General features: G+C 47.5%; 1 protein-coding gene across 1 annotated transcript in view; it reads left to right on the top strand.

Moving 5' to 3' along the window:
• Positions 1–12,287, top strand: part of COG2 (component of oligomeric golgi complex 2) — a 1,367,578-nt gene that overhangs the window by 1,231,788 nt on the left and 123,503 nt on the right. Inside the window, exon 16 of the mRNA XM_069607998.1 lies at positions 9,878–10,017. Coding sequence (XP_069464099.1) covers positions 9,878–10,017 — 140 coding nt within the window. The remainder of the gene's footprint in view (positions 1–9,877; positions 10,018–12,287) is intronic.

Below are 12,287 nucleotides of genomic sequence, written 5' to 3' on the forward strand. Positions count from 1 at the left end.
CCAAGTCTTCATACCAGCGGCTCATGGCTCATGTCGAGGTGACGGAGTACTTGGGGTGGTCTGCGCCACCAGTGGATTTTCTGCAGGATGACCTGACAGATATCTTGGGCCAAGGTCCACCATCTGATCCAGTACTGCCATTCCATATGGCTTTGCAAAGAAGGGTGGCAGCAGCTTGGACTGCTCCGGAGAGTCTCCCTGCAGTGGGTAAGTCGTTGCCGAAAAAGTACCGCCCAGCAAGTGGCTACCCCGGCTACTTGTCCATGCACCCTACCCCGGAGAGTTTGGTGGTGCAGGGGGCTACGGCCCCAGCAAAATAAGCGTCGTACTCTACCATCCCTCCTGATAGGGACGACAAGCGTTTTGACGGTTGGTCGAAGAAAGTCTTTTCTTCGGTAGGTATGGCTTTGAAAGCAGCCAACTCCGTGTGTGCCTTAGCACGTTTCACTCACACTCTGTGGAATTGTGTTTCATTGGCGGCTGAACATATTCCCGAAGGGGAGGAACAGGATGGCTTTCTTGCCCTTGTACAGGATGGCAAGGATGCCATGTGTGAATCCGTTCAGTCGGGTGTTGACGTGGCAGACTGTGTCAGCCGGTCCATGGCGGCGAGCACCGTGATGTGCAGATTTGAGTGGTTGCGTAAGTCGGGTTTGCTCCTGATGTGCAAGCCCAGCTTCTCAACATGCCCTTTGATGGGGAACATCTTTTTGGCAGCAGGGCTGACGAGAGCCTTGAGAGGTTGCAGACCTCCAAAGCTGAAGTTGTTGAGCGCTGCAGTTCGCCAACCTCCGCCTTTTCGTCCTAGGGGACAGCAATGGAGGGGAGGTTCCTTTCGATACTACTTGACCTTTGGTAGATCGAGGGGAGGTGCAAGTTAAAGGAGCCAACTTAGGAGTACCAGAGGTGGAAAACAGGGTAGTCAAGGTGCCAAGGCCGCTCGAGCAGTTGCCTCTTTGCCCTCAGGCACTGCCGCAGCCGCTTCAGCTCATTCATGATGCCTTGTCCCATGGTTCGCCGGTTGGGGGAAGGCTGGCACAGCATCTTGTAGAATGGCGTGCCATTACTTCAGATGTGTGGGTTCTGGAGATCATAGCCCACGGCTACTGTCTTCCTTTCCGGCAGCGGCCTCTTGACAATTCACCAGGGAATCTCTTTGAAGAGTCCGGATCCGCTCCTTGCGCAGGAAATCAAATCCCTGCTAGAGAAAGGCGCCTTAGAACTTGTGCCTGTAGCGGAGAGGAACAAGGGATGGTATTCCCCATATTTTTTGATCCCAAAAAAGACGGGGGATTGAGACCCATCATGGACTTGCGTGGTTTGAACAAGCTCCTCAGTAGGGACAAGTTCAAGATGGTTACTCTCTCTCAAGTCCTCCAGGCCCTTCAACTTCAGGACTGGTTGGTGTCTCTCTACCTCAAGGACGCTTACTTTCATGTGCCGATTCATCCCAAGCACAAGAAGTACCTTAGGTTCGCGGTTGGCGACTCGCACTTTCAGTTTTGGGTCCTGCCGTTCGGGTTGACCTCCGCCCGAGGGTCTTCACCAAGCTCATGGTGGTGGTGGCAGCATATCTCAGGAAAGGGGGATTCACGTCTACCCCTACCTGGACGATTGGTTGATCAGTGCGCGCTCTCCCGAGCAAGTCCTGGATCATCTGTCAGTCACCTGCCACTCCCTTCACAGGCTGGGCTTCTCCCTCAACTTCAAAAAGTCCCACTTGGCACCAGCCCAGCGGCTACAGTACATCAGAGCAGTGCTCGACCGACACATCCCTGGGGCAGTGTTTCCCTCCCCAGGTGAGGGCTCATCACATTCTGCAGATGGTGCACAAGTTTCAACATGCTCAGAGTCTCCCGGCGTTCGAGTTCTTGAGGTTGCTAGGCCTCATGGCATCCTGCATTCTCCTGGTGCCAGAGGCCAGGCTGCGGATGAGATCTCTGCAGTTGGCTCTCAAGATGCAGTGGTCGCAGTCCTCTGGCAGGATGTCATATCCCGTTCAGGTGCCGCCCTCGGTCGCCCCAGAACTTCTGTGTTGGGCCGTAGAAGGCAATCTGATGAAGGGGGCTCCATTTTGGCTACCCTGGCTGGAGGTGACGATTGTGACGGACGCATCCCTCACGGGATAGGGAGCTCATGCCAACGAATTGACAGTCAGCAGTCGTTGGTCTCCGTCGAAGTTCAGATTCCATATCAATCTGTTGAGCTGAGGGCCATCGGGCTAGCCCTGAAGGCTTTTCTGGCGTCTGTGCGGGGGAAGACTGTCCTGATTCTGGCAGAGAATACAGTGGCCATGCACTACCTCAACAAAAAGGGGGGGACAGGGTCTCTCCCTCTGTGCAGAGAGGCGATGTAGCTCTGGTTCTGGGCCATCCAGCAGGAAATTGCGATCTCGGCAGTTCATCTGGCCGGAGACGAAAACGAGGCGACGGACACTCTGAGCAGTCAGAGCACGGTCTCTCACTAGTGGGAGCTGGCTCAGGAGATTCTCCTGGAGATCTACGCCCTTTGGGGGACCCCTCAAGTGGATCTCTTCGCCACCAGTGTCAACCTGAAGTGCGAAAGATTCTGCTCGTAGGAATTTCCTCCAAAAGGAGCCTTAGGGGACGCCTTCGTAGTGGAATGGTCCTTTCCACTGCTGTACGCGTTTTCTCCAGTCCCTGTCATTCCACAAGTGCTGCGGAGGTTACAGAGGTTCGGTTCCCGAATGATCCTCATTGCTCCGGCATGGGCCCGGAGAACGTGGTACCCAGACCTTCTCGACATGTCCATCTGCCCTCCACGCCGTCTTCCCTACCGAGACGATCTGCTCTCACGGGAGGGGGGTCAGGTTCTCCATCCAGAGGTCAAGTCCCTCAACCTTCATGCTTGGCTTCTGAAAGGTTGAGGTATAAGGATTGGGACCTCCCTGAAGACGTGATGGAGGTGTTGCTTTCGGCCAGAAGGCCTGCAACAAAGTCCATGTACCGTTGCCATTGGAGAAAGTTCTGCGACTGGTGCAGGGTTAAGAATGTGGATCCTTTTTCATGTGCCATTCCTGTGGTTCTGTCCTTTTTGCTTTCGTTAGCCCACAAGGGCCTGCAAGTGGATACCATAAACGGCTACCTGTCCATATTTAAGCGCTCGTCTGAGGAGTGTTCTTATTTTAAGATTCCTTTAATTTCTCAGTTTCTGAAAGGGCTCACTAATGTGTTCCCACCGTCACCTTTCCAGGTGCCCGGTTGGGATTTGAACCTGGTTCTTAAATTCCTAATGGGTGCTCCATTTGAGACTTTACATTCTTGTCCTTTGAGACTGTTGACCTTTAAGACTGTATTTTTAGTTGTAGTTTCTTCCGCTCGCCGAGTGAGTGAGTTGCAGGCACTATCTGCTAAGCCACCCTTCACAGTGTTTGATAAGGACAGGGTTGTCCTTAGGGTTCGTCCTTCTTTTCTTCCCGAAAGCTGTGTCGGAATTTCATTTAAGCCAGAAGGTAATTCTTCCGGCGTTCTATCCTCCTCCACATCCTGGTAAGGAAGAGGAGAGGCCCCCCATAGGTTGGATCCTAGGAAAGCTTTAAGTTTCTACATCTCATGCATGTCCCGGGTCGGAGTGGATGATCAGCTCTTTGTAGGATACGCTGGAATGCGTTTGGGACAAGCTGTTATTAAGCAGACTTTGTCTAGATGGATTATTTTGACAATTTCAGAATGTTACCGCTTGGTGGGTAAGGACCCTCCGGTAGGTTTACGGGCCCATTCTACCAGGGGTGTAGCTGCCTCTACTGCTCTGCAGAGGGGTGTTCCCATTTGTAACATTTGTGAAGCAGCCACATCAGCCTCTGTCCATACCTTTGTAAAACACTACTCCCTGGATTCTATTCATGGGCAAGATTTGGCCTTTGGCAAGGCGGTCCTTTATTCTGCAATTTAATTGGGCATTCTAAAATTCTAAATTCTAAATTCTTTTCCCACCTCCATACGTTGGTACTGCTTTGGGAGTCTGTCATAGATGTGGAATACGTCAGAGGAACCAATCCCTTTGAAGAACAAGTTACTTTCTTAACTGGTAACGTTCTTTTGATGGGATGTTCCGACGACGTATTCCACATTGTACCCTCCCAGCCGGCCCCGCTACAGAATGTCTTATGCGATTGCAGCTTACGTTTCCGCAAGGCTTTCTGTAGTCATACTGGAAGAAGATTGGTGCCACACGTTCTGGGAAAAAACTACAACTGAGGCTACGGGCGTCGTGCGTCCTACTCATAACATCCGGTGACGTCGGCTCGACAGAGGCCCTTGAGGACACTGTATCGACGTCATCGACGCAGGACGCAGACGCCGAAAATTTTCCGAAGCAGCACAGCTGTGTAGATTACCTGTCATAGATGTGGAATACGTCGTCGGAACATCCCATCGAAAGAACCTTACCAGGTAAGAAAGTAACTCGACCAGAACAAAACATAAGACCATCACACACTACAATGAAATACTACACACACCACAGAACACCAAACAAGAAACTAAGCCAACCACACAAACCACACACACACCCCCACACAACAATCACATCATAACAACCACCAAATTTCACAAAACCAGCACAGTGACCGTTTTTTTTTTAAGTGATTCTACCAACCGCACATCACAGCTCTTGCGCTTTTCCTCCTCAATCCCACTAACAAAGCCCCCCAGCACTTCTTCCATTTCAGATGCGCCAGGGCGCCAAGAGACCATATAAGTGGCAGCAGTGCGCGGTACAAGACCAAACAACATAACATAACCTATAAACCAAAACTATTGCATTAGAGTGCAGATAGGGAGGAATGACATATAAGGCGGGACAGTATGTAGGTGTTGTTTGGCTATGTGCCCACTGCCACGAACTGGTAATTTTGAACCAAGAAGTACGCCAAAACCATGTACTCAAAGTTAACCAATTTTATTAGGGATTGTGTACACGGGAGGGCCAACTGAAATATAAACAGGATCTTTCCCAGTGAAAATAGAATAACACTATCTTCTTCCTTCAGTGTCTCTTGCAATGCATTTCTCAATGCGGATGGAACGATGTAACAGATGGAAGGGACTGAGTGAATGGAACGGACTAAGTGAATGGAACAGACTAAGTGAATGGAACAGATGGAGTTGGCAGAACTCATGGAGTGGATCGAACAATTAGGAATTGATGGAACGGATTGAACACATTAAACGGATGGGAAGGAAGAAAAGGGTCTTCAAAATGGATGGATTAAATCACGTGGATGAAGGGTCGAATGGATGGAATGGATAGAAGTAGTTGTAGATGAAATGGATGCAACAGATGAACAGACAACGGATAGAATAGATGGTACAGATGAAGCGATCAATCTCAAGCGCTTCACTGATAACCACCATATCACACTACCACGCTTACTCTCTCCTATACACCACTACTCAACTAGAACACAGCGATACTATGACACATTCGGTATAGCTGTTCTCATACTAACAGCAGCCACTGACTCCCCATCATCCTAATTAAACACAGCTAGCTGAGCACACACCGCTAGCTCAAGCATCTCACCAGGCCTAATGCAGCCAGAAATCAGTTTGGATGTCCACCCTCCAGAATGAACACATACAACTAACCGCCACTCCACCACACCTGCCGCTAAGAAGCAGCTATCATGCAACTGCTACTCCAGCTGCACACATATCCGGTGCATTCTCTCTCTCTCTCTCTCTCTCTCTCTCTCTCTCTCTCTCTCTCTCTCTCTCTTTCTCTCTCTCTCTCTCTCTCTCTTTCTCTCTCTCTCTCTCTCTCTCTCTCTCTCTCGCTCTCTACTGACTTGAACCACAGTTCCTGAGGGCGTTCAACCTACTAGCGCTTTGAGATCATACCAATGATAGATAAGGCACTATATAAATGCCAAGTAACATAAACACCTATGTTATCCTAAATCTACAGATGGGAGCAAGCTACGACCATCAAATAATAACGCAGTCCTAGTGGTGTCTTGTCAAAATAAAAGGACCTATACTAATAAACCTATTACCAATCCTTACCTCTAAATACAAATAGTATGGGAAACAGTGTTACAAAAAAGAAAGACGTTTTTATAAAATTAAATGTCAGGATGTCGGGCGGTTGACCTCCCTTCCCCATGTTTTCAGCACAGGAAAAGGTGGTACACTCGAGTTCAATCATTAACATCAAGACCTTCCGTGCCCAAGTCTCTTTGCCTTTCAAAGCCTCTTCTATCACAGGGCCTGATGCAACAAACAATAAGTTGTTTTTCTTTTAAGATTTCACAAGTACTCAATTTTTCAGGCGATTCACTATTCACCTTGGATCCCCCTCAGCCAGGCTCAGATCCTCTTAACACAATGTTAAATTAGTCTCCCTCCGCTGGGCTCGGACCAATTTCAATTTAACTCAAACTTGCTTTAACCAAAAGCTCTCAGCTGATCTCCCTCTGCGGGCTCGGACCAACTTCAATTACTTTGTCATCAACTTTCTTTACACTATTAATATCGAAGACCTCGATTCACAATTCCCTTTTGCCACCTTTCAGTTGGATACCTTACAGAGACTTCCGAATGTGCATGCACACTTTGCCAGACCACTCTATGGTATCATATCTTGGCTTCAAAGTTCAATCACTCATCTGTTCCATTTTACTCGCGTTGATTATCACATATGCTTCATACACTGTTCGCTTCACTGTTCACTATACAAAGTTGCCGCTTGCAACCTTGACTTCAACACAAACCGGTCTGGTATCCGTCTCCCCAACTCACCGGCTGCGCTGACTTCACTGGTGCTGCTTTTTTGTAGGAGCCCAGGACAGTACCACAGCGGCAAGCGAGTATCCCCACCTTGACTATCGACGCAGGAGAGCCCCGGGTACTACCGAAACACAATGCAGGATTCTTCAGCCTTGTTTCCTGGTCTTACAGTTTCTATTCTCAAAGGTTCATGAAAGTAACGGCTCCTGGTTGAAAAGGTCAAGGGTACTTCCCTCCTTGCGATCCCCTTCTGCTTTCCTATTTGCCACTTTGTATTGAACTGCCATCTTGGAACTGCTGCTTCCTCATGTGCTTTGCCTCGCTCAGAGTGTGCTCTCATGCTCCGCCTTTTATCCGTGTGGGGAAGTTTAATGGATGTCAGGTGTGTGTAATGCTCAGTAATTGCCTGACCCTGCCTGACCATTGTATTGGGACATGTCAGGTATACGGCTCGGGTGTTATTCCGTTTTCTTTCATAGTGCGCTGTTTGTGAGAAAGTGTTTGTGTTTCGAAAGGCAGAGGGGGTTGACTTTCTAAATATCCTACCTGGTAGGATGGGGTAAAGGTGTTACAGAGAAGGGGATACTGCGTCTCACCATCCGGTGTCCCACTCCCCAAAGACCCCTCTCCCAGGTGATCCTCCTGCACTGGTCCACCCGCAGGAACTGGATCCAAAAGCGATGGCCGTGTCCGGACCCCCTGGATGACACATCCCCAGTGACTAGAGGGTCAAACTAGTTGCAGACTTTTCGGGGTCCCGTACCCCAAGACTAAACCAGTCCTTAATGTTCTGTCGGATCTTCAGGGGTGGTTTAGGGATCTTGTTGGGGTCACCAAGGAGAGAGGCAAAGGTGCTACTCTGCACTAGCCTTTTTACTTGACTTGGTTATGTCCACCACCTCTCTGAGCTATCACTAAGCTCCCTGTCTCCCGCCCCCCCTGGAACCTCCTCCCCCTTTGTAAACCTACCTAGGGCATGGCCAGGCCCTCTCAAAACCACCTACTTCCAAATGACTAGTCGGGCTCTGGCTCATTGCCTCTCCTTTCTGTATTTTACTGAACTCTCTCTTCCAAAGCTCATCAACCCTTAAATCATCTTCACCCTGGTCCACTGAAGTTGTATGACTCTGTTTCCTCTTTTTAGCCTACACCTTCCTGCTGATTTCTCAATGTTTTCTTACTACTACTTTGGCCTTTTGTTAGTGCCTCCCGCTCCACTATGGGTATTACTTTCTCCCGCCAACTTTCTAATATTATTCTATCCTTCAACTCCACCTCAAGTTTTATTTCCTCCTTTTGTATTGTTCCTATTACTTCTTTATCTCCACTACGGATTTTCCTTTCCCCTTGTATGTTATGGCTACTTGCCTATTTAACTCCACTCCAGGATTTTCCTCCACCTTTTTGTTCTCTATTCCTACTACAGATTTCCAACCCTCTCCTGGGTTTACTTCTTTCATGTCTTTCTCTGTTACCATATGGGTTTAGAATCCACTCCGGGTTTTCCTTCCACCCTGCTGTCCTCTACTTCATGTACTGGCTTACAAGCCCCTCATAGGTTTTCCTCACCACTTCCTTTCTCTATTTCAGGTACTGGTTTACAGGCCCCTACTGGGTTTGCCTTTCCACCTCCTCCATCTATTTCGGGGACTGGCTTGCAAACCCCTCCTGGGAATGTCTCACCACTACTTTATTCTACTTCGAATATTTTCCTACAATCCCCTCCTGGGTTTGCCTCCACCTTTCTTTCCTCTATTTTTTGTACTGGCTGAGAAGCCCCCCCTAGGTTTGCTTCGCCCCTCTTTAACCCTTTTCTCTCACCTTTAAATCTCACCACTTTCATCTCTTCTAAGAGGATCACCTTTTCCTCTCCCCCTGCGGCCCCTTCTGCAGCTTCTTTCTGTGTGAGGCTCCTATCTTCAAAATCTCAGAGGCACCACTCACCTGCAGCAGTGTCTCCTTTCCAACCTTCTTCAAACAGCCACCTGCTCCTGTCAACTCTCACACTGGACTGGGCTGCTTGGCTTATAAAGCAATAGTCCCACCTCCCCATGATCGGAATTAGAGCTGTTAGTCTGCAGCTGTGATCTTAAAGGGTGTGAGTGTTGGGATTGGCTGGTCTCTCTCACTTCCTGGTATTCAGATTCAGGCTTGGAGGGTTGTACTGACTCTATAAAAGCCCTGGTGGCCGTTTTGAAATTCTGTATGCAGGCAGACGCTGAGGAGGTAGCTTGTATGCAGATAGCATGCTGTGCTGCTGTTGGGCAGGTAAGTAGGTTAAGGGTTCTCTAGGGGTGTTTGTGTTACTCCTAGGGACTCCCTGTCTGTGAAAGGTTTTGTTAGGGCTTTCTGTGCTTTGAAGGGGCAACTTAACCTCCCTGATCCGTTCTGGGATTTCTGATCGGGTGAAAAGGGTATTGTGGGAGATGTAGTCCCTCTGAGTGTGATTTGTTTGTGTGATCTTGATATTTGGGTTCAGTGACTGGTTTTCTGGTGACTTCTCTGTCTTAAAGGAAGGGATTGGATGGTTTTCCAGTCTGGGTTTTGTTTCTCTGGGGCATTATGGGAAACTTACTTTCCAGCAATGGGTAGTTAATACCACTACGGCCTGGCAAGTGCCTTTCCTATACGTACACAAACGCCCAAACTGTTGTCTTTGCCAATGCTTCATATTTGATGTTTCAATGCTGCATTGTCACTAGTAGTCAGGCTCCCATAATACCATCAACTCATCCCAGCTGTCTGTCTTTCTGCAGTTATTGTTAAATACTGGTGTTTCTTGTTGCCTCCACATTTAAGTACGTTTTTGGTTTTGGAACATTTGCACATCTCCAATGTTTGCTATTGTTGGCAGTCAGGTTTTTTCCCTAGGACCATCATTGTTTTCTTGTGGTTTGAATAGCTTTATTTATTCAGCCATTAGTAAGTGGGATTGTTTTATTAAGCAAGCAGTAAATTCACTTAAGGCGTTGATCATCACATTGAATTATTAGCACTGTAAAATGACTTCTGACTTTTAAAAACATGAGTTTGTTTTTTTCATAGACTATTCTGCATGTACAATAAAATTCAATTAAATTAGCTATTCCATTCACATTATTTAAATGTTTTTCTCCAATGTTTATCAGGAGATGCCAACTAAAGCTTCCCTTTACGTGGACAATGCACTGAAGCCATTGTATCAGCTCCAAAATGAATACAAAGATTCACTGAAGGTATCCATCATAAATGAATGGCTAAATGGAGCACTTTCTGAAAGCACACAAAAGTAAGATCATTGCAAACTTTGTTTCATTCCTTTTGTTGTCTCCTAATTTGTAGTTTGAATTGAAACAGAATTAGTGCAAACATGCTGTATGCTCTGGTATAGTTTTTTTCAATTAACTGTATATGTTTGGGTAAAATAAATAGATGTGACAATAAAAAGAGAATGGGTGCTATACTTTGATTTGGGGATCCCAGAAAAGAGAGGTGAAAAATGTCACAAGGTGAGCAACTGTGTGGCGAGCGGCGAAGGAGCAGCGAAGTAACATAGCGGCCGCGATTTGCACCCTGCTCCCGAAGTAACGTAAGGCTACCCCGGAGCAGCTAAGGAGGGGAGCAGGAATGAAGGCAGCGCCCCCGGCAGTAAGGGGCACCTTCACTTTGGGAGTGGCTGAGCAAGAGAGCAGACGGGAGGATGGCTGCTGGGGAAGCATGGTGAGAGGAGGAGTGACCAAAATCCTTGGCGCACCGAAAAGCCTGTCTACCTGGGAGCTGCACAGAACAAAGCGGGGAAGAGCTGGCGTGAAGGGGGAGCGGAGGACTTGTGTGTAAATGGGCATCAGAATTGTCAGCAAGATTGCCCTTACTTTGGTGCACATAGTGGGTGGGGGAATTATGCTGGCTATAACGGGAAGGGAGCAGTAGCTGTTGGTGCCTCATCAATGGGGAACACGCTCAGAACCTGGAGGTTGATTCCAGGGGCAGCAATTATGGTAACTAGGACAACAGGTCTATTGAGAAAGGTAATTCCTATCCTGGCAGAAAAATTGGTATCAGAATGGGATGTACAGGGGATCAAAGGTGTGTGGCAGACAGAACAAGGAAAACTTTATAAAATGGAGCGATGTTGAAATTGGAGTCATAGAATATTGGGCGACTGAATAGTCTGAGCAAGAGCATATGTGTGCTAAGGGAACTTTGCAAGCAGGGAGCACATATTGTTTGCTTGCAGGAAACCCACCTCAAAGTGGAAGATGCAAGGTGATTGGGTATCAGAGAATATCCGGTACAATACCAAGCGCGTGCACGAAACAAGCAGGTGGGTGTGACTATTTTATTACATAAGTCACTCAAATTGGATGATGCTTTGGTTTGGAGGAATACAAATGGAAGGTACGTGATGGTCAAGGGGAGAGAAGAGGGGCAAAAATACACACTGGTCTCACTATACACACCCAATTGGGGACAGGAACATTTTTTGGGGGAATGTGGGACAGAGCTGGAGAAATTGGGGGAGGGACAATGGGAGTGGACTTCAATCTGGCAATGGAAGCTGGATTGAACGGGGTAGGGGGCACACTCGACTGGAGCAATGTCGAGACAATTGAGGGAGAGGTTTGGTGAAGCACGCCTGCTAGATACTTGGACATTGCAACATCCTCAGGAGAAGGATTACTCCTTCTATTGATATGTGCATAAAACATATTCAAGGATGAAATATATTTTAGCTACACAAGGGGTAGCAACAGCTATCCAAGCAGCACAAATAGGTAATATGGCCATTTCAGACCATGCGCATGTCTGACTGCAGTGGACAGTTGGTAGAATTAGGCATGGGCACAGGAGGTGAAGACTAGAAGATTATCTCCTGCAGGGCAAAGGGAATCAAAACCTGAAACTTGGCGTCTTGAAACACTTGTGTATGGGCGCGTTATAAATGTCCTATCATATATCATTGAAGGGGAAATAAATAGATTTGTGACCACTCAGAGAGATCTTGAGGAAACAGAGGGGAAACATTGGGATAGATTTAAGGAACATATCAAGAAGGTTCTGATTGGTATCTTTTTTTTTAATCACATATTTTATTGATTTTTAAAACACAAACAAACAAAACAATACAGTAAATGCACACTGCTGATCAAGGCCCTGGAAAAGAAGCAGACAATCGCACATCATAAGCATGATTCATAAATCATAAATCATCTCCCTCATTATACACAGGAGTTTGAAACAGGGTATGTTTGCCCTTACGTCGGGTTCACCTCCATTTTCTTTTTTCTGTGAGCGCCAAGGGGCACCCGATTAATCTCATCTTTGTCCTGATGACCCATTGTTTGTTGAAAGCTTCAGTGGGCGTCCTCCCATTTTTGCCATATTTTCTGCGCCTTGGCTGGGCATCCTCTGGCCGAGTATACCCTGTGCTCCGTTGCAGCACATAAATCGACGTCTGTTACCCATTGTTCATAGCTCGGTGTCAGGTCTGACCCCCATTTTTAGCAATATTTTGTTTGATCAGAGCGGTTGTGGTCGAGAACAGCAGTTTTTCGTATC

This window comes from Ambystoma mexicanum, chromosome 4q, assembly GCF_040938575.1.
Source record: "Ambystoma mexicanum isolate Mex_15411 chromosome 4q, UKY_AmexF1_1, whole genome shotgun sequence".
NCBI classification, from domain to species: domain Eukaryota; kingdom Metazoa; phylum Chordata; class Amphibia; order Caudata; family Ambystomatidae; genus Ambystoma; species Ambystoma mexicanum.